This window comes from Gymnodraco acuticeps, unplaced genomic scaffold (assembly GCF_902827175.1).
Source record: "Gymnodraco acuticeps unplaced genomic scaffold, fGymAcu1.1, whole genome shotgun sequence".
Taxonomy (NCBI): Eukaryota; Metazoa; Chordata; class Actinopteri; order Perciformes; family Bathydraconidae; genus Gymnodraco; species Gymnodraco acuticeps.
In genome coordinates, this window is record NW_022990087.1 from 5,352 (window position 1) to 29,344 (window position 23,993).

The 23,993-nt window shown below is 41.1% G+C and overlaps 1 protein-coding gene across 1 annotated transcript; it reads left to right on the plus strand.

The window, feature by feature from the left end:
* larp4b (La ribonucleoprotein 4B) lies at positions 1 to 23,769 on the plus strand. Its single transcript, XM_034216326.1, is given in 14 exon segments — positions 1 to 366; positions 1,416 to 1,519; positions 3,021 to 3,131; positions 5,387 to 5,440; positions 7,607 to 7,888; positions 9,913 to 10,019; positions 10,400 to 10,634; positions 10,636 to 10,666; positions 15,321 to 15,367; positions 18,979 to 19,152; positions 20,029 to 20,213; positions 21,019 to 21,130; positions 23,163 to 23,441; positions 23,443 to 23,769. Coding segments are annotated over 14 exon segments (2,106 nt in total). The 5' UTR covers positions 1 to 47; the 3' UTR covers positions 23,509 to 23,769.
* Positions 23,770 to 23,993: the final 224 nt, after the last annotated feature.

A 23,993-nucleotide genomic window follows, 5' to 3' on the forward strand; every position in this document is an offset into this window, starting at 1 on the left:
GTATTATATTACTACTGTCTATCAAATTGTAATGATTGTATTACTTCATGAATTTTACTCAACAGACTGTACGTGCTTTGTCATGCTTTGCTTTCTGTTTTGTAAGACGTTGCTTTTGTAGATTTTTGTCGGTGCATCTCAAGGGGATTATCCTAATAAATAAATGTCTATATATTATCATTATTCTCTCTGCTCTAACTCCCCCTTTTCCTCCCCCTTTGTCTCTCAGGGAGAATCTGGCCAGTGACATGTACCTCATCTCTCAGATGGACAGCGATCAATACGTGCCAATCGTGACGGTGGCGAACCTGGACCACGTGAAGAAGCTCAGCACCGACGTGGAGCTGATCGTGGGCATTTTACGATGTGAGTCTAATGATCTGCCACTTTGTGATTTCACTCCTCTTATTCTAATCGTTGGAGAGAAGCAGGAGTTAAAGCAGGGATGTCCAAACTACGGCCATTTTGAATCGGCCCTCAGCTAATTCAAAAAGTTAAATGAAATATGGGCCAGAAATTAAACTTGTGCTTGTCTCATATTACACTTCTAAAATATATATGAGTATCCATGTGTTCGTAAACCCACTTTACAAATACATTCAGTCAGTTAAAGTTTAAGGAATGAGCTGCCAACACAATAAATGAAACCCTGCGGAGAGAAGTGAGCTGTTGTTTTCTTAAAGCATATTCAAGTAACATGTACCTACATTTGATTGATTTAGCTGACTTCTAACTTAACTTATTTGGCAATATGCCTCGCCTCAAGTTGCCCTTCCTATATGTTTCTGAACGTGGTCCTCAGTGAAAAAAGTTTGGACACCCCTGAGTTAAAGGATGTTTGTTTACTTGCTTACGAAACTGTCGAGACAATCGAACCGGGGTGATTTCCCAGGAGAGGATGTTAAAGTCTTTCCTGCTTGTGTTTGATTTACACACACACGTACACACACACACACACACACACACACACACACACACACACACACACACACACACACACACACACACACACACACTACACACACACACTACACACACACACTACACACACACACACACACACACACACACACACACACACACACACACGTACACACACACACACACACACACACACACACACACACACACACACAGTTTATAGATGCACTCTGATTTACTCAGTGTCAAGATTGAATGTATGAACTCGAGATGAGATATTTGATTGAGCTGCTGTTAGGCCTCATGTATTAGTGTTTAATGTTTGACTTTTAGATTATATTTAGATTATATTTATTGATCCCACATTGGGAAAACATTTTGTTACAGCAACTCAATAGAAATGTACTTTATAACAGTACATTATAAGAGTCAGGATTTTAAGGGTAAATGTGTTTTCTTGTACATTTGGTGATGCTTTATTTTCCCATTTGCAGCGCTGCCATTGGTCCAGGTGGATGAGAAGGGGGAGAAGGTGCGGCCCAATCAGAACCGCTGCATCGTGATCCTCAGAGAAGTTCCTGAGAGCACTCCTATAGAGGTCAGAACTTTATTCATTACGTTAGATTACACTGTGGCAACAACATGTCCTTATTTAAAGACATTTCTTAATTCATAAACACTTTTACCGACTCTCCTCAATACGAGCATTACTTCTCCACATTCAAATTAGGGCTTGGCGATAATTAAATAGGATCATTTAACGTCTTTTTAATAATGATTTCATGGTGGAATCACACATTAAGATATCTTGATATCATCCAAATGAACTGTTCATTGTTATAAATTATTATTTTCTGTCATCAGCAGCTCACATTTAAAACTTATCAAAAACATCTTAACTTCTTGTACACCAGTCCAAAGGCTTCGGCGTTATTTATGTCAAACAGAACTTTAAAATGTAATTCCTCCTTTCACCACACGGGGCCCTACACATGTGAGCCGATGATATTTGCTTTTCCCTTTTTTCTTTTAAAGATGCTGTATTTTCATTTGTCTTAGGTCGATCCGTGGTAAAACATACACACACACACACACACATACACACCCTTATTTGTTTTGGGTCGATCCGTGGTAAAACATACACGCACGCACGCACACACACACACACACACACACACACACACACACACACACACACACACACACACACACACACACACACACACACACACACACACACATCCTTATTTGTTTTGGGTCGATCCGTGGTAAAACCCGGACTTATTCACATTATCAAATCTGGCCTTCTTTGAACAATGTTGGACCCCCCTGTTAACTACATGCTGGGGTTGATTGACCTGTTATATGGATTTTTGGGTTGTGCATTTTTAGTTTTAGCACCAAATAAGTGTGTATGGTTTCAGAATCAGGATACCTTTTATTCGTCCTACATGGAGGACATTTATGGCGCATTTCCACTACAGCGCGGTTTAAGCATGCCGTGCCCGACCTGTTTTTGGTTGCGTTTCCACTAGGCGTAGTTCCGGCTAACGGGTACTTTTTCACAGTTTTCTGGCTCTCCAAAATCGCCTACACTGCGTTACTATAGTTACTGCCCCAGTTCCTAAACTGTAATGGAAACGCAGCATAAAGTGAGCCTGGCCTAACTATACCGTACTAAGCCGAGCGAGGCCCTGCAGTGGAAACGCGCCATTACATAGTTACGGCAATAGAGACGACAATTAAAACACTATTAGATTAACAGCATGCACATAATATCCAAATTAATATGAAAAAGTTATGTTAAGTAACATTCGTAATACATTTGTCCAGTTTACATATTGCATGTTGCTCAGTTTTGTGTTATATTGAACTAAATGCTGTACATGTTATACCTGAGGGCCTTAAAACACCTGAGATTGAACTAATTGGATCGTCTGCTCTCACACAGAAAAAGGATTATTAGGATTTCGTATGTTGACTAAACGGCAGCTGATTTGGGTCAAACTGTATGACTCAGTTTAAGTTTTTTGTTCCAGATTCTCAAAGTGAGTCGTTATGGAAATCACTTTAACCTCATCTCTTGTTCTGATCTCTAGGAGGTCGAGGCTCTTTTTAAAGGAGACAACTTACCCAAATTCATCAACTGTGAATTTGCCTACAACGACAACTGGTTCATCACCTTCGAATCGGAAGCAGACGCACAGCAGGTAAACGACAACATGATGTATTGAGTTATTTCACCGTGAAACGAGACTTGTTGTTCAGCCTGTTGGATTCCACACACACCTCCTATCTGCATTGTTAGATAAGGAAGGGAAAAAATACATTTGATGTCAACATATTTTATCTTTTGGCGACTTTTTGGACAACCAACATCCTGACATTTTTATGCAACATATTTGGCAAATTCTATAATAATAATAATTAATATTTATATAGCGCTTTTTTGAAACTCAAAGACGGGAGGGTAGACAAACGAGGACAACAAAACTAAACAGAAAAGGCAGTCACGAGGAAGTTGATGGATCATAATTCATAGATTTCATATTTTTTAATTACATATATTTAGCATATTTAAGTGATGGCACGACACAGGGTTAGAATTTGGGAATTTATTGCACTGTCTTTAATCCCATATCTTATTTCCGTCTTAATCTACTTTACAAGATTAAATAAAATGTACTTTATTGTATTTAAGTGTTTGCGTTGCAGCAGCATCAAAAAAACAAAACCAGGCATTGCACATAAGTAGAAATTAAAGAGTAGAAATAAACAATACTAGAATGTAAGCATCTCAAAATGGTAATAAAACTAAAATATACAGTAGACCGTGAAGATAAAAACATCTATAAGCTCTGTCAATAAAACACTATTGTACGGCCAATTTTCATTCAACACAATATAAGCAGGATGTTATATACATTAGAGTGCAGGGATGTACCGGCTTGTGCCCCAAATGTTTTGATCCCCTATATCGTCTTTAAATAACTCTTATTTAGTGTTTTTTCTTGGTTAGCTATAGTTTACTTCACTCTGTGTACTAGAAGAATCTTTATCACACTGCTACCTATTTTATACTTATTTAAATATATTAAATATTTATATTATCATTTGTTTATTTTTTTAACAACGTGCGCTTGCCTTTTTATTAAAGGGGACCTATCGTGCAAAATGCACTTTGTGATGTCTTTTCTACATCAGGATGTGTCCCCGGTGCGTCGGGGAACTCACGCAGCGTCAGGAAATAAAACCCTCTCTCTTTTCCTCCGTACCCACTAAGAAAGTGGATCACATCACTCCAGTTCTGAAGTCTTTACACTGGCTTCCTGTGTGTCAAAGAATAGATTTCTAAATACTGCTGCTGGTTTATAAAGCACTGAATGGTTTAGGCCCAAAATACATTTCTGACCTCCTGCTAAATTGTGAACCATCCAGATCTCTCAGGTCTTCAGGGACTGGTCAGCTTTCTGTCCCCAGAGTCAGAACTAAACATGGAGAAGCAGCGTTCAGTTATTATGCTCCAAACATCTGGAACAAACTCCCAGAAACCTGCAGGTCCGCTGCAACTCTGACTACTTTTAAATCCAGGCTGAAGACTTTTCTTTTTGCCGCTGCTTTTAATTGAACTATTCACATCTTAAACAGCACTGTAACTTTGATCCATGTACTTTTTCTTTTAATGTTTAATTTATTATCTTTTCTTTTTAATGACTGATTTTAAATGCCATTTTCTTAATGTCTTTCGTTTGTTGTAAAGCACTTTGAATTGCCTTGTGTTGAAAAGTGCTATATAAATAAACTTGCCTTGCCGTACCCAAATCTCTAAAAACGGGGCTACAACGGAGCTGATCCAGATTTGCGTCCGATATGACGTAATATCTGAAATGTGGACCCACGGCACTATCAGAAACGTTGCTATCAGAAACAATGCCCGACTGTTTTGGACGTAATATGGTCGGTGTTTACATTAGCATCGCTAACACTCAGAGCTAACCTGTGCTGGAGAGCATGTGTGTGAAGAAGCAGGAAGTAAAAAGGAACTCACCTTGTGGTATAACCGGCAAGAGAGAAAGCCTTTGAGCTCCGTACTGTTTCAGAGAGAATCCTTGATAATCCATGATATGGCGTTTTCATCACGGCAGCATTTAGTTTAGACAGTAGCTGCCGGGTCCCGCATGAGCTCAGACCCCTCCTCTTTAAAGCTTTATACCCAAATCAGCCCTTTTGAAACAGGAAGTGAAATAGAGAGATATGAGGAGCATTACACTTCATAGACATGTTTTTTATATATTTGTTTATATATCTGAGACCCATGCTATTGCCTAAAAACAGCATGATAGGCGACCTTTAAAGATACAGGTCTTGTTTATTTCTTTCTGAATCTGCTTCATATTTCTGTTTCTTGTGGCATTAATAATCTACTGGTTGCTCACATTGTGTTGTTCTCTTTCTCCTAATGAAGGCATATCAGTATCTCCGAGAGGAGGTGAAGACTTTCCAAGGGAAGCCTATTAAGGTGAGTTGTTTGTTACATAACAAATGATAACCGGTGCAGGAAGAGGCAGAAAACCCACTGGGCTTATTTAAAACCTCCACCTTTATACGTTTGACTCTGGTAAATGCATCTGTGAAAGGATTTTTTAAATAATTGTTTTAATTACATCCTTTTTGGTATTTATTAGATTGACTCCTTTTATGTATAACACTTTGAAGTTGCATGATGCACGTGCAGATGTGCAGAAGACACAAATAAATGTAAAATACCTCCCTGACATTGCAGTTAAACATGGAGCCAGAGGTCGCGTTAACCGAATATTTTCCGTCTGACGGATTTTTTTTAACAATGACGGAAAAATCTGAAAGCAGTCCGTCATTTTGACGGATTAGAACAAACTCGGAACAGCAGCGAGGCTCCGGTGTTATGCATGCCTGCCAAAAAGGAAATGATACCGTTTCCAAACCCAACTTTGCCGTACACATCATTGAAATGTCTGTGGATTTTGGCTTTACGCTGTAGGCACTCCCGCGAGGTGCAGTGGGCATGCCCCACACCCCGTTGACAGTTCACGACCCCCAGAGTGTAAAGGCCGACGGGTAATACTGAATTTTTACGGAAATGTTACGATCCTGTCCGTCAAAATGATGGGCAGCGAAAAAATATAGCGCAACCTCTGCATGGAGCCCAAGTTTCTTTTGTTAGGGTGTAACCCAAAAGAACACAACATAAGGAAGAGAGAACAAATCTTTCTAAATGTAAGTCTGCTACTGGCAAAACGCATGATAGCACTTTCATGGAGAAATGTTAACAGTCCAAGTATTGGTAAATGGCAAACAATAACTGTCTGCATGAGAAAATAACCTATTCAATTAACCTGTTAAGCCACACACGAAACTGCTGTCGCAGGGCTTCTTAACATTTAGCAACCTATTAATGTGTCATACCCACTTAACGGGAAGAAACTCGAGGGACCGAAACAAAAACACAAGTCTAACGCCGAGCCTCTGAATTAGCACTAAGCGAAAGAGTACTAACGCACTTGGCACATAACTCACGATAGCGATCTTTTATACTTCATCGGATCTGCACAAACAATATCGAAAATATATCAGTCGAAAGCTGAGATTCCACAGATTCCATTGGTATAAGTATCATCACTGTGCGACCAGAACTCACTGCAGCGAAAGTCAGGAAAGACAACACACAGCTTCACCTTACGGGGCCAAACTGGCAAATACGTCTTACCGTTGCTGTTTTCTGATCAAAAGTTGTGTTCAATGGCATTAAAACGCATAAACGCTGCTGAAGGTTAATCCAATGTCTCTGTGTCCCTTTGAAATGATTACTGATAATCCATCATAACATTTATGGCATGAAACTGAGATTTCACATAGAGTGTATGAGAGCTGTAACCCAACTTCCGGTTTTGGGCATGCTGGCTGCGCATCACTCTCATTCACCAATGGTAATGTTTAGATGGATTTAGGAACCTCCCCTCGATTCTATTGGCTCTAACGGTTCAAAAGAGATGTCAATCATCAACATCGACCAATGGGTTCCAGAGATATTGAAAATCCACCCAAATGACCCCAGAAGTGTTTTTTTCTTCTTCTAAACCTCTAAAAAGGTCAAATGTCACTTGTTTTGCATCAATCTTGATACAGTGTACTTATTATATGTTATAGTTTGGATTCCTAAAGCTTTTAGTCTACTATCCCATCATTCAAGGTTAGTTTTCACTAGAAGTAAAGTGTTTATTTTGGACGGACACAATCATTTACATTATTTTACTGTGTTCAATCTGAATTTACTTTAAAATAAAAAAAATCTTTATTGATTCTGACTTTTCTACATCCAACTCACAGGTTTACCATTGCTTTGAGAAAAAAGATTATTAATGTATCCCTTTTAGAAGTAAAGTTATAGTCATTCGTTCTGGGCCTTTTCGAGCCTGAGGCCTGGAAAACAGGCTCGGGGCTGAACAGGTTAACTATCTGGAGCATGCGGATCTAGAGAGTTCTCTGGGTCAGCAAATGAGAGACTATTCTATTTATGTGACTCGTAATGTACTTCATTTTGTTATGTCTTGTGGATGTTTGTGTACGGTCTTATATTTTGTCTATCTATGCTAAGACAAAAACGGTTTTAATTCCCCCGCCCTGTTTCTGTCTCTCTCTCCTCCAGGCGAGGATAAAGGCGAAGGCGATCGCCATCAACACTTTCATGCCAAAGAACGGTTACCGTCCGGTGGAGGTGAACCCGTATGCCCAGCAGCAGCAGCAGCAACAACAACAACAACAACAACAGCAGCAGCAGCAGCAACAACAACAACAACAGCAGCAGCAGCAGAGATACACGTCGTACTACATCCCCCCGGTGTACAGCCCCCAGCAGCAGTTCCCTCTCTACAGCCTCATCACGCCACAGGCATGGTCCGCCACACACAGCTTCATCGACCCCACGCTGGTGAGAGCATGCTTTAAATAACCACAAACAATTATACTTTTTAATGTTTGTTTTTCATATTTTTAATTGATGTTTTTTAAAATATTTTATACGTTTTTAGGATGATTTTTTTTTAAACAAACATACGTGTGCATTTTCACTGTTAGATAAACTAATACAAAACTAAACGTACAGATGTTTATCTAAAAGATGGACTCAGGATTCATTGCATTTACGGAGGTGATATTTATTCAAACAGTTGAGTTAAAAGTATTTACATTTTAACCCTAAAAAAATTAATCAATTTTATCAGTTTTTTTTAAAATATTTAAATATTTTTTATATTCAAAATATATTGCTAACATTTACATCAGATCACATCAGTCCAGTACTGAAGTCTTTACACTGGCTTCCTGTCTACCAAAGAATTGATTTTAAAGTACTATTGCTGGTTTTTAAAGCACTAAGGCCCCATTTACACGGGAACGCAAATGAACCGAGTTCGATATCAAAAAAGTCTTCCGTTCACACGGATACGGCTCAATAAACGTGTCCATCCACACGAGACCGCTCGACCCGCTGTAGACGCTGTAGTACATATGCCAGGCCTGTAAGTGGCGCAGTACTTTCGCCACAAAATACACCAAAAGCAGCGAAGAAGACCCCACAAGCATGGTTGCCCTTCTGTTTATTCTCCGCGGTGGATATAGCAACATGTAGTTCATGTAGTTCTCCATGTCCACTTGTTGCTGATGGTTGTGGTAGAGGAGCTGTAGATGTTGCTCTAACATCTGTAGCATGGTCAGTAGCTACTGACCATGCTACAGATGTGAGCAGCAAAGGTGGGGAGAGGCGGGGCTATGGCTTCATCGTTATCAAGGTGAGTTCTGGATTAAGTCGTGGACTTCGGGTCGTGGCTGAACCTGTCTCTGCGGTCCTGCCTTGGGTCTCGTCATGCTGCTTCCCTGATGGCTTCCACAGGATTGTAGCTGACATCCTCGTGGATTCATCTTCTTATTACAGACACATGCATTTCCAAACATTTGGACTACCTATGTTGCAAATGTATTATCTTTTCAATTTACACACGGCATCTATTGCACGTCTGTCCGTCCTGGGAGAGGGATCCCTCCTCTGTTGCTCTCCCTGAGGTTTCTCCCATGTTCCCCTTTAAACTGTGGGTTTTCTCTGGAGTGTTTCCTTGTACGATGTGAGGGTCTAAGGACAGAGGGTCTAAGGACAGAGGGTCTAAGGACAGAGGGTCTAAGGACAGAGGGTCTAAGGACAGAGGGTCTAAGGACAGAGGGTGTCGTTTTTCTCATACTGATATTCTGAACAATCAGTGCTGTTGTATTTACTGTAGGCTATTTTTATTTTATGTACAGCACTTTGGCTCCACCAAAAATCGTTTATAAATGTGCTATATAAATAAAACTTGATTTGATTTGATCAGGAAATGATCAGGGCGTACACACGGAGCCGTTTGGCCCCCCAGAGCGTTCTGTCCGCAGATCTATCCACCTTGGGACCCGTTATCGTTTTATGGGTCCGTTTCCGCGGTTCCGTTACGGCCTCGTGTGAACGAATACGCTCGAGAAAAGTAGCAGATACCGTTTCGTTCCCGTGTAAACGGCACCTAAATGGTTTACGACCAAATGATATTATCGATCTCCTGCAAAAATATGAACCATCCAGGAGTCTCAGGTCTTCTGCGACGGCTCTGCCTGTTTTTATATAATGTGCTTCCACTGTATTTGTTCTTCAATGTCTTTTATCTTATTTTGTAAAGCACTTTGGTTGCCGTGTGTAAACTTGCCTTTTAATGTGTTTAAATTAACATTTTACTTCGACTTCATTTGTTTAAATAAACATTGTTTATTTGTATCTTTTTCTTCCTTTTTTAAGTTGAATCTATATTTTTATTTTAAACGTAATCAAAATTGAACCAGTGACTTTTATTTTTTGTATTTTTTCATTTGAATTGCCCTTTTCACTTCCTGTTTACGGGTCGAAGGCGCTTTACTAATGAATCTTGTGCTTTCCAGGTTGCACCATTTCACAACAACCAGTTCATCAATGGATTCACCACATCACACGGTTTCAAACCCACGACGTCTCCTCTCACCGTCAGACACTATTCTCCCAGGAACAGGTTGGTCACTGATATCAAGAACATTAATAGGGGGTGGACTACACACACATTTTTAAGGAAGTGTGGGGAGTATTGAAGGAGATTTACAATAACAGAAGGGATGTTTTGTAACGGAGGCATAATGGACATAGTGAGGGACAGGTGTAATAACAGTCAATATTTTTTTTGATTTTTGATTTTTTTTCCGCTTTGGGATTTGTCTTGGCAGATGAGAAGCGCTAAATGAATTGAATTTATTATTAACACTCCAAAATACAGCAAACACAGAAACCCATACAAAATATGACTGTTTTAAATGAATATATGATCATTTGACACGACACCTGCCTCCCTCAGGAAAGAAATAATAAAGTATGTCGTCTTGTTCTTCCCCCCCTCAGGAGTCACAGTAAACCTCACTTGAGGCCTTCCCTCCCGACGGCAGATCGCAGCGCCGGGCTTCTGGACAACCCGGGGTTATTTCCCAGCTTCCCCAGCGAGCGTCTGAACGGGGTCCGCAGCAGCCCCCCCGCCCGCCCTCCCCCCTCCACTCAGCCCAGGACCCGGCTGCCCTCCAGCAGCTCCTTCCCCCGCAGAGACACCGCCGGCACCGGCAGGGTGACGGAGCCCCCCACCCCCTGAATACTCCCTGGGCATCGGGAGAGGAAGGTAGGATACAAAACCAAAATACTACCTTTGAGGCATTTTAAAGATCAGCTATTATGCAAAATCCACCTGTTCATGTCTCTTCTACATCAACATGTGTCCCCTCTTATTCATGTCTCTTCTACATCAACATGTGTCCCCTCTTCTTCATGTCTCTTCTACATCAACATGTGTCCCCTCTTCTTCATGTCTCTTCTACATCAACACGTGTCCTCTCTTCTTCATGTCTCTTCTACATCAACATGTGTCCCCTCTTCTTCATGTCTCTTCTACATCAACATGTGTCCCCTCTTATTCATGTCTCTTCTCCATCAACATGTGTCCCATCTTCTTCATGTCTCTTCTACATCAACACGTGTCCTCTCTTCTTCATGTCTCTTCTACATCAACATGTGTCCCCTCTTCTTCATGTCTCTTCTACATCAACATGTGTCCCCTCTTCTTCATGTCTCTTCTACATCAACATGTGTCCCCTCTTATTCATGTCTCTTCTACATCAACATGTGTCCCCTCTTCTTCATGTCTCTTCTACATCAACATGTGTCCCCTCTTCTTCATGTCTCTTCTACATCAACATGTGTCCCCTCTTCTTCATGTCTCTTCTACTCAACATGGTGTCCCCTCTTCTTCACGTCTCTTTTACATCAACATGTGTCCCCCTCTTCTTCATGTCTCTTCTACATCAACATGTGTCCCCTCTTCTTCATGCTCTTCTAGCATCAACATGTGTCCCCTCTTCTTCATGTCTCTTCTACATCAACATGTGTCCCGTCCGTCTTCTTCATGTCTTTCTACATCAACATGTGTCCCGTCTTCTTCATGTCTCCTTCTACATCAACATGTGTCCCCTCTTCTTCATGTCTCTTCTACATCAACATGTGTCCCCTCTCTTCATGTCTCTTCTCCATCAACATGTGTTCCCCTCTTCTCCATGTCTCTTCTACATCAACATGTGTCCCATCTTATTCATGTCTAAACATGGTCCCCTCTTCTTCATGTCTCTTCTACATCAACATGGGTCCCCTCTTCTTCATGTCTCTATACATCAACATGTGTCCCCTCTTCTTCATGTCTCTTCTACATCAACACGTGTCCTCTCTTCTTCATGCTTTCTATCAATGTCCTCTTCTACATCAACATGTGTCCCCTCTTCTTCATGTCTCTTCTACATCAACATGTGTCCCCTCTTATTCATGTCTCTTCTCCATCAACATGTGTCCCATCTTCTTCATGTCTCTTCTACATCAACACGTGTCCCTCTCTTCTTCATGTCTCTTCTACATCAACATGTGTCCCCTCTTCTTCATGTCTCTTCTACATCAACATGTGTCCCCTCTTCTTCATGTCTCTTCTACATCAACATGTGTCCCCTCTTATTCATGTCTCTTCTACATCAACATGTGTCCCCTCTTCTTCATGTCTCTTCTACATCAACATGTGTCCCCTCTTCTTCATGTCTCTTCTACATCAACATGTGTCCCCTCTTCTTCATGTCTCTTCTACATCAACATGTGTCCCCTCTTCTTCCGTCTCTTCTACATCAACATGTGTCCCCTCTTCTTCATGTCTCTTCTACATCAACATGTGTCCCCTCTTCTTCATGTCTCTTCTACATCAACATGTGTCCCCTCTTCTTCATGTCTCTTCTACATCAACATGTGTCCCCTCTTCTTCATGTCTCTTCTACATCAACATGTGTCCCCTCTTCTTCATGTCTCTTCTACATCAACATGTGTCCCCTCTTCTTCATGTCTCTTCTACATCAACATGTGTCCCCTCTTCTTCATGTCTCTTCTACATCAACATGTGTCCCCTCTTCTTCATGTCTCTTCTACATCAACATGTGTCCCCTCTTCTTCATGTCTCTTCTACATCAACATGTGTCCCCTCTTCTTCATGTCTCTTCTACATCAACATGTGTCCCCTCTTCTTCATGGTCTCTTCTACATCAACATGTGTCCCCTCTTCTTCATGTCTCTTCTACATCAACATGTGTCCCCTCTTCTTCATGTGTCCTTCTACATCAACAACATGTGTCCCCTCTTCTTCATGTCTCTTCTACATCAACATGTGTCCCTCTTCTTCATGTCTCTTCTACATCAACATGTGTCCCCTCTTCTTCATGTCTCTTCTACATCAACATGTGTCCCCTCTTCTTCATGTCTCTTCTACATCAACATGGTTCCCCTCTTCTTCATGGCTCTTCTGCATCAACATGTGTCCCCTCTTCTTCATGTCTCTTCTACATCAACATGTGTCCCCTCTTCTTCATGTCTCTTCTTCATCAACATGTGTCCCTCTTATTCATGTCTCTTCTAACATCAACATGTGTCCCATCTTCTTCATGTCTCTTCTACATCAACACGTGTCCTCTCTTCTTCATGTCTCTCTACATCAACATGTGTCCCTCTTCTTCATGTCTCTTCTACATCAAACATGTGCCCTCTTCTTCATGTCTCTTCTACATCAACATGTGTCCCCTCTTCTTCATGTCTCTTCTACATCAACATGTGTCCCCTCTTTTCATGTCTCTTCTACATCAACAGTGTCCCCTCTATGTCTACTCAACATGTCCCCTCTTCTTCATGTCTCTTCTACATCAACATGTGTCCCCTCTTCTTCATGTCTCTTCTACATCAACATGTGTCCCCTCTTCTCATGTCTCTTCTACATCAACATGTGTCCCCTCTTCTTCATGTCTCTTCTACATCAACATGTGTCCCCTCTTCTTCATGTCTCTTCTACATCAACATGTGTCCCTCTCTTCATTCTCATGTCTCTTCTACATCAACATGTGTCCCCTCTTCTTCATGTCTCTTCTACATCAACATGTGTCCCCTCTTCTTCATGTCTCTTCTACATCAACATGTGTCCCCTCTTCTTCATGTCTCTTCTACATCACATTGTGTCCCCTCTTCTTCATGTCTCTTCTACATCAACATGTGTCCCCTCTTCTTCATGTCTCTTCTACATCAACATGTGTCCCCCTCTTCTTCATGTCTCTTCTACATCAACATGTGTCCCCTCTTCTCCATGTCTCTTCTACATCAACATGTGTCCCCTCTTCTTCATGTCTCTTCTACATCAACATGTGTCCCCTCTTCTTCATGTCTCTTCTACATCATCATGTGTCCCCTCTTCTTCATGTCTCTTCTACATCATCATGTGTCCCCTCTTCTTCATGTCTCTTCTACATCATCATGTGTCCCCTCTTCTTCCTGTCTCTTCTACATCATCATGTGTCCCCTCTTCTTCATGTCTCTTCTACATCAACATGTGTCCCCTCTTCTTCATGTCTCTTCTACATCAACATGTGTCCCCTCTGTGGAAAGAGACTCTGAAAGTTTCAGGAACAAAGATTCTCTCTCTTTTTGATCCATTTCTATAAAAACCTGTCTGAAAATGAGCTGATCAGATTTTGGCCACTTTATGATGTCATAACGATGTTTTGTCTTGTGTAACCATTAGCCAATCAGCAACCAAGGTAACCCCCCCCACCTTATCACCTGAATCTCCTCCTAGAGCACCATTGAGTTCTTTGTAACCAAATGTCTCTCAGAGGGGCGTGGGGAGGGGCTCCTTATTTTCATCTCAAGCAACAGACAGAGAATCAGCACTTTGGAAACAGCGCTGAAACAGAGGGGATTATGGGTAATGCTGCAATGATCTGTTTGGTGTTTCAGCCAATCAGAGACAGGCTCTGGATATATCTGAGACCTGTGATATATTGATGAAAAACAGTATAATAGGGGACCTTTAATACAAAGTGTTTTTTGACACCGGTCTCACTAAATGTTCCATTTAACAGCAGTGGATCTTTGGATCTATATTTATCGAATCGTAAAATGCTCGTCACACTATTTTGATAAATGCTTAAATTTCACCAATCTCATAATAGTCTGCGCGACTTGTTTCCTTAACCCAAAATGCTGCTCATGATTACTGTAAGGGAGTCGTGATAAATGTAAAAGCCTTTTTTAATTCTGTCTCATTTTCTCCGATTTAAAAACAGTAGCTTCGAATTAAAACAGTAAAGCCTTTTAATCTATATATATCGAATTGTAAAATGCTTTAGTTTCACCCAAACTTGTCAATACCAGCTTTATTTTCCAACTGGGCTTCAAATGTCTGCATGACTGGTTTCTTTATCCAAACAGTGCAGAAAGTGCAGTTAATTATTCCCATAAGGGAGTTGTGATAACATTTGAAAAGCTTTTTTTGTCTCGGACCCAAAAAACATCTGTATTTCGATTTGTTTTATTCGTTTTGAGCCGGAAAAAATCCACAGCCATCATTTAAAATGTGTGAAACTTGAAGGCTTAAAAACAATTCAATTCCTAAGTCAGTAAAAGAAAACGTACAGACACAACGCACCAACGTGATCTGCTTAGCAACACCTTCCTGAGGCATTTACACATTATTTTATGGTGTGACTCGGAAATAAAGTCATGCTGGACATTGGAACAGTCCTTTCTGCGTAGCATCCTTGAAATAGTGGCTCTGGAGCATCCTTCCTCGACATTGAGAAACACCCAATGTCTTCCTTTGTCCGTCTTCACTGTGCTGCAGATACGTTTACTTCTCACACTGTGCAGGGTGAAGGCAAGGCATTAGTCAGGCTGGATGTTTGTTTGTAAATTGAAGTATTTTTTAAAGGAAAATGTTTTTTTACTTCTAGGAAAAAGAGGGATGAAAAGTTTACAGTAAGTATTTTTTTCTTCATCTTTGATGTGAATCTAGCTTTTCTTTCTACGACTAGACTAATGTTTCTCAAACTTTTTCATACCAAGCACCAAACTCCACACGTATCCAAAAACACATTGTTTTCTGGAACAGATTACAAATCGCCTGAAAATGTTACAAACAAGTGGCAACAAGGTGTTGCGCTTAAACTGAAACTTAAGCTCGCTCCTTTGCGGAGATATTCCCAATTATAATAAATAAATAGATTTATTTCAAATGTGAAATGTTACCAATATACTCACGGACCACTAGGGGGCGCTCACGGACCACCCTTTGAGAAGCACTGGTCTAGGCTAATGGAAAGAAAGCAGGATCAACTGCTTCCTGTTCTGAAATCATGAGGGAACGAAAAATGTTAATTTAGTTTTTGGGAGGAGGGTAAATATTTATATATATTTAGTTTATATATAATTTGTAAGTCAATACTCTTTTTGTTCATCAATTTGATACTGCTTATGTTTGTACAGTATCCTCATTCTCTTGTTTCATTATTATTAATATTATTGATTTAGACGTTCGAAATAAATAAAAAGCAAAGTACGTTTACTGTCAGCTTAAATGATCAGAATGCCTTTATTAGGAAATGTACTTTGTTACAGCAGAAAAGAGCCAAAGACAGCTTACCTAAGAAGCATGCTTAAAGAAATATGAAAGACACAACAAATAATTATCTGTGGAGTTCCTGTGCTCTTAACCTTTTTTATATTTGATTCAACATGCTCCTGAGATAACTTTTTGTTTTATTATTCTCTCCTTATAGCAGTGAAGCACCCTTTAGATGTTTTTAAAGTGTGCTATTTAAATGAAATGTATTATTATTATACATTTTGTTAACCCTTAGAGGCATAAGTGGGTCTTTTTTGACCCGGTGAGGTGGTGTTCTTGAAGTATCTTTGTAACTACATTTTTTTTATCATTTCATATTCCAGCTATTCCTCAAACAACATGCCATTCACATTTTAAATTTACATTTTAAGAAATTGTAGTTTTTGTATTTCCACCCCGAGCTTCCATACGTGGGTTAAAAATGCATTCATTTCCTATGGGATCCTTTGATTCTTATCACCTGTGGCTGTCAGGACTACATTCACTGTGGACCACACAGACGACACCACAAGTGACACCTCTCAGGAAGATTATTTTACACCGCAAGATCTGATACCTGTCAGTATAATAATAATACATTATATTTGTATAGGGCTTTTCAAGAACTCAAAATCGCTTTACAATATAAGGGAAGGTTAGGGTGGGGGGGGGGGACTATCAAACTTGATCAACCGGCATGGATTGATGGGGGGGGGGCTATGATGAGTAGACAAGAGGAGAAGAGATGAGTTTTGAAAAGCGACTGGAATACTGTGAGGGTCTCAGAATAGCAGAGATATTTGCATCGATTTTTTCAAAATGTAATTTCTTTTTTATAAATAGTGAAAAATTAAATATAAAATATTTCTAGTGTGAACCAAAATATAATACTAAATATTATACAAGTGATTTTTCTAAACAAAAATGGCATAGAAACACATTATTCTAATACGGGTCCTTTTTGACCCACTTGTGGAAGAGTGTAGTCACTTAAGGGTTAAACTGGTATTTCTGATTTTCTTTTAACATTTATCACATTACACAACATTACACACACACAACCGGACATTACACAACATTACACACACACAACCGGACATTACACAACATTACACACACACAACCGGACATTACACAACATTACACACACACAACCGGACATTACACAACATTACACACACACAACCGGACATTACACAACATTAACACACACAACCCGGAATCATTTACACAACATTACACCACACACAACCTGGACATTACACAACATCACACACACAACCGGACATTACACAACATTACACACACAACCGGGACAGTTACACAACATCACACACACACAACCGGACATTACAACACACATTACACACCAACCACAACCGGACATTACACCCCAACATTACACACACACACCGGACATTACAACAACATCACACACACAACCGGACATCTACACAACATTACAACACACACAACAGGACATTACACAACATCACACACACAACCGGACATTTACACAACCTTACACACCCACAATCCGGAATTACACACATCCACACACACACAACCCGGACCTTACACAACATCACACACACACAACCGGACATTACACAACATTACACACACACAACCGGACATTACACAACATTACACACACACAACCTGACATTACACAACATTACACACACACAACCGGACATTACACAACATTACACACACAACCGGACATTACACAACATTACACACACACAACCGGACATTACACAACATTACACACACACAACCGGACATTACACAACATTACACACACACAACCGGACATTACACAACATTACACACACACAACCGGACATTACACAACATTACACACACACAACCGGACATTACACAAATTACACACACACAACCGGACATTACACAACATTACACACACACAACCGGACATTACACAACATCACACACACAACCGGACATTACACAACATTACACACACACAACCGGACATTACACAACATCACACACACAACCGGACATTACACAACATTACACACACAACCGGACATTACACAACATTACACACACACAACCGGACATTACACAACATCACACACACAACCGGACATTACACAACATCACACACACACAACCGGACATTACACAACATCACACACACACAACCGGACATTACACAACATCACACACACACAACCGGACATTACACAACATCACACACACAACCGGACATTACACAACATTACACACACACAACCGGACATTACACAACATTACACACACACAACCGGACATTACACAACATTACACACACACAACCGGACATTACACAACATTACACACACACACAACCGGACATTACACAACATTACACACACACAACCGGACATTACACAACATTACACACACACAACCGGACATTACACAACATCACACACACACAACCGGACATTACACAACATTACACACACACAACCGGACATTACACAACATTACACTACACCACACTACATTACACAACATTACACACACACAACCGGACATTACACAACATTACACACACAACCGGACATTACACAATACACAACACAACGGACATTACACAACATTACACACACACAACCGGACATTACACAACATCACACACACACAACCGGACATTACACAACATCACACACACACAACCGGACATTACACAACATCACACACACAACCGGACATTACACAACATCACACACACACAACCGGACATTACACAACATTACACACACACAACCGGACATTACACAACATCACACACACACAACCGGACATTACACAACATTACACACACAACTGGATAATACAAATTAAAAGACAAAGTAGAAAATATACATGTTGAATTGACTAATGAACAATATATAAAGCAAGGTGTTATATATACATAAGTATGTGAAATGTGTTATTCTTATGAGTATTTGTTGCCGTTGTGTAGAGAGTGACGCCCCAGTCGCCGCCTCCCCCCCCAAAACCTCCGTCTCCGAGTTTCGAGCTGGGCCTCTCCAGTTTCCCTCCTCTCCCCGGAGCCGCCGGGCAGCTGAAAACCACAGAAGAAGTGTTCGACAACCGGCTGGCCAGCAGCGTCGTTATCGGAAACGCTAAGGAGCGGGTAAGCACTGAAACTGAGGCTTTTATATCTGACATGCTGTCGGGAAACACTCAGAGCCACTGCAGTCTTCTGTGCTTCTCAGTGCAGCACATATTGTGGCTTAAGTAAAGTAGAGTTTCTTACACAAATAAATACATCCTGAGGAGCGGGTAAGCACAGAAACTGAGGCTCTCCAATATATGACACGCTGTAGGGATTAACAACAATATCCAGTCTGGTATACATGAACAACTGCAGTAAATATACAAAGAACAGACACTGAACATGTATTGCGTGTGCCAGGTGTGATCCATGTGGGGGGAGGGGCACATAAGAGCGGGAAATGTATCAAATTGTTCTGTGTGTGTTTGTGTGTGCCAGGTGTGATCCATGTGGGGGGGGATTGGCCACATAAGGGGGGACACACATCTTGTGTGTGTGTGTGTGTGTGTGTGTGTGTGTGTGTGTGTGTGTGTGTGTGTGTGTGTGTGTGTGTGTGTGTGTGTGTGTGTGTGTGTGTGTGTGTGTGTGTGTGTGTGTGTGTGTGTGTGTGTGTGTGTGTGTGTGTGTGTGTGTGTGTGTGTGTGTGTGTGTGTGTGTGTGTGTGTGTGTGTGTGTGTGTGTGTGTGTGTGTGTTCATTAATGGACATCTCTTTTAAAATGACCGCTCGGAGGAGAGGAGTTCTCATTTCTCTAACCGCCTGCTGCCTCGGCTCCTCTCTCCTCGGTTCTCCTCCTTGACTCCTCCGCTCGCATCTCCTGTGGGCGGGACTAAGACACGAGGATAGGAGTCGAGGAGGGGAATTAGATAAAGTGGAAAGGTCTACAGAGAGGAAATGCCGATGACTTCATCTTGCTTTATTTCACATTAACATCCTGTGTTGTTGTTTTCTGCAGAATGTAAGTGCAGAGTCCAGTTCTGGATCAGTTCTGTCTCCAGCGGGTCCAAAAGAACCTCTTCGCTCCTCGTCCTCTCCGAAGCCTTCGAGCTTCCAGCCGTCGCCGACCCCCTCGACCTTGACACCGGCCTCGACCTTGACCACCGGGCCGCCGCTAAGCCCCGCCCCCTCCCTCCCTGCAGCGTAAGAACACACAGCTCTGAATCTGAACTGTAGCGCAGGGTCTGTAAGTAGATCATTGTTCACTGTTGTAGCTAGCAGGTGAGTTTATTTACTTAGTGGTTTAAACATGTCACATTTAAGTAGTAAAACATCCTCTGGCAAATATTATTGTATGTCCTATATACAGAGAGGGTAAAAGTACTCACATCCTGTACTCAAGTAGAAGTACAGATACTCGTGTTTAAAAATACTCTGGTGAAAGTAGAAGTACTGACTAAACGTCTTTGCTCAAGTCAAAGTAAAGAACTTTGAAATGTGCTTCAGTAAAAAGTACCCATAACTAGCAGCTGCTTTAAAGAGTACCTGACCTCCCTTTATATTAATAGAACAATAATGTCATTGTTAGCTAATGAATGTTTCCATGCTGAACAACGGCAACATGACAACGTTTCCATTGGTCCCTCTTCTTTAGAGAAGACCAGGAAATGATGGATACACGGATCGTGTTCAAATCAATAGGCACGCAATGACTCTAAAGAATAATGATCACGCACCAAACACACATTCAGACTAAAGCTCACTTTGTTATCGTACCGCACCATTTCCATCACCCTTCCTCTATAACTTACATTTACACTAAGATAGAAATAATAACAACAATTTAAATACAAGGAAAGGTTTATAAAATGTCAGATTTTACTGAAAGCGTGTGGTTTGAATTGGGTGTTCATGATCATTGTAATCGTATGGTCTGGCTGCTCGCATTGAGTTCATTTTCTCTACCTTTTTTTAAATGTCTCTTCTCCCTCGTTTGTATTTATTTCAGGGAGGTGAAGGTGACGGAGGTGAAACCGAAGGAGGTGCAGCTGTCCGTGGAGCGAGTTCCCGGCACACTGTCCAATGCCAGCAAATCAGTGCAAGTCAACGGTGCTGCAACAGTGAGTATTGATTCCTTTCTTTACCTTCTGTTAGAAAAATATCGCTGGAGCTTCAATCTCAGGATCCATGTATCTGTGATCCAGAATGGAAGTAGTCTTCACATACAGAGCATCAACTAGTCCTTCACATGCTGATATCCAAGAGAGGGAGTTACACAGTCACTAGATGGAGGAATACCGGTTCTTGTAATCATACATCCTGTCATGTAAAAAGTTTTTTCTCAAAAAAAAGTTTTTTCTCAAAATGTTGACTTTTTTCCAAAAATCTCGACATGACTTCTTCTCAAAATTATGACTTTTTCTCAAAATCTCCAATAATTATGACTTTCTCAAAATCTCCAATAATTATGACTTTCTCAAAATCTCCAAAAATCCTGACTTTTTCTCAAAATCCTGACTTTTTCTCAAAATCTCCAAAAATTATGACTTTTTCTCTAAATTCTGACCTTTTCAAAAAATATTGAATTTCTCAAAATCTCAAAATCCTGACTTTTTATTAAAAAATTCTGACTTTTTATCAAAATCTCAAAATTCTGACTTTTTTTATCAAAATTCTGACTTTTTCCGAATACTTAAAAATGGTAATAATCACTCCTCACCGGTACCTCCACGTCAGAAATGAGCATGCTTGTCATATGTGAATCATCATGTTAATCACATAGCTATCATCTGCCTAAACCAGTCCTGCTGCTCTTCTAGGTCATCACACATCCTGTCATGTTCACAGCTACAGTTGGGATACCTTTGTTATCACGTTACTCTGATACTGGAAGAGGACATTCAGGGTTTTTAGTCCCTTTTTTAATGCTCAGACAAATCAATCTAAGCACGGACAAACACGGGGAATTAATCGCAGCTTAATTCTGCTGCATTGATTTTGATTAAATCCTCTGTTGCGGGAACAAATAAAGTTTCTAAAAAGGTATCGGTCCGAGAGATTAAGGAAAGCTTTTCTTATTATTTAGGATAGGAAGGAGACTGCAGATGCATGTGGGAGGAACAGAAACCCCCCAAAGGGCATTTTAAATTAAGAATAGGTGAATATAATGTGAGGAAAAAGGAACAACTGAAGGTTTGATAAACTCACATTTTAGTAACTCAATGTAATTTATATTTTATTGAGCACAGTCATTGTCGCAGCCATTTCAATATGTCGGTGGTTTGGGGAAGGGGATGCTGTCAAAAAAATCCAATACATTTACATTTTCAAGGTACAAAATTGACAGCATTTGTCACATGAACACGAACCATTAGGCGCTTTCACACCGGAGTACTTTTCCCGTTTAGTTCCGATAGTTCCTGGGATTTTGCGTTCACACCAAAAAGAGAACTTAGTTCATGAGAACTTTTCTCCCCTTTTTTGAGCCTGCTAGAGAGGTGGGACTTTCCTGGGGAGAAAAAAGTACCAATTTCTGATTGGCTGGGCGAATTGCAAACCACGCCCCGTAAAACTCTGAAAAGTTTTTTGAAGCCGCCATTGTATTTTCTGGCATTAGCATTATTAGCATTATTAGCATTAGCCCCGCGCAGCAACGGAGAGAGACTAACTTATGGCAACACAAAAACATTGGAGCGGTGGAGATGAGGAGGTGTCGGCGTTCTGGCGATTTACTCGGAAGGCTTCAGTAGAAGCTGCTGGGACTCCCAGCAGCTTCTACTGAAGCCAGTCCCCAACTCCGGGGACGTGAGCGGCTTCATTTGCGTAATCTTCCCTCAGGGAACTTATTCCGGTGAGAACGCGTTCGGCTCTTTAGTTCCATGTGGGAACTAAGTGCTGGGAACTAAGTGCGGCAAAGTACTTGGTGTGAAAGTGGCTTTTGTGTCATTAGACATGAGATTATTTCCTGACTTTCCCGTCGTTGTTTCCCTGCAGGAGTTAAGGAAGCCCACATCTCATTCTCCTCAGAAATATTTGTATTAGATTTTTTTTAAAGGCAACAACAAACATCAACACATTACACATTTAGCCCTCCTCTCGATCCATTGATGCTCCATTGAGTATTTCCTGACTCTTCTCGTTGTTTCCCTGCAGGAGTCGAGGAAGCCCTCCTACGCTGAGATCTGTCAGCGGGCGAAGGACTCCTCGTCTTCATCGCAGCAGCTTGGGACCCCGAAAGAAGCAAAGCCAGGCTGCGCTGCCCCCGGTGGCGAGGAGAGGAAGTGCCCCAGTGACGCATCAGAGGCCAAAACCAGAGAGACATACCCCCCTTCCTCCTCTTCCTCCTCCTCTTCCTCCTCTTCCTCCAAACCCCTCACCCCTGGGAGACACCAGAGGGAGGCTCGGAGGCCGGCTGGACGCTGGGCCTCCCCGCCCCCCCCACATCGGGAAAACCCCAAACAGAGAAACCCACCAAACCCCGCCCAAATCCCCGCAGTAAAAAAAAACAAAAAAAAAAAACAGAAATATAAGTCAGGGCTACTCAATGCTTATATCCCAGAATCAGCATCAGTCACATGGATAGGGGACGCCTTCTCTTCTGGATCAGGGCTTGCAGACAAAAAGCACTTTACTGTGCAATGTAGAGCACCTTTTCATTCTTTTTATTCTATTTATTTCCTTTTTTTTTATTTCAGTTTTGCCTACACCCCGGGCACAGACAACACTGAAACATGTCTTTTTTCTTTCATTAGTCCAAAAGGCCTTGTGGGATTTAAACATTTAAAAAGTCTTGTGTGCAAAGAAAGCAGCAGCAGCAGCAGGGCATTGTGGGAAGTTTGCCCCCCCGCCCCCAGTGGATGATGGGAAAGAGTGAGCAGAGGGGTTTGTTTGCATGTCAAGGGGCACTGTTGTGCGACTTTATGTAGCTTAATTATGGGTCATAATTAGCAGTTTTCTATTACATACTCACATCCGTATGCAAGA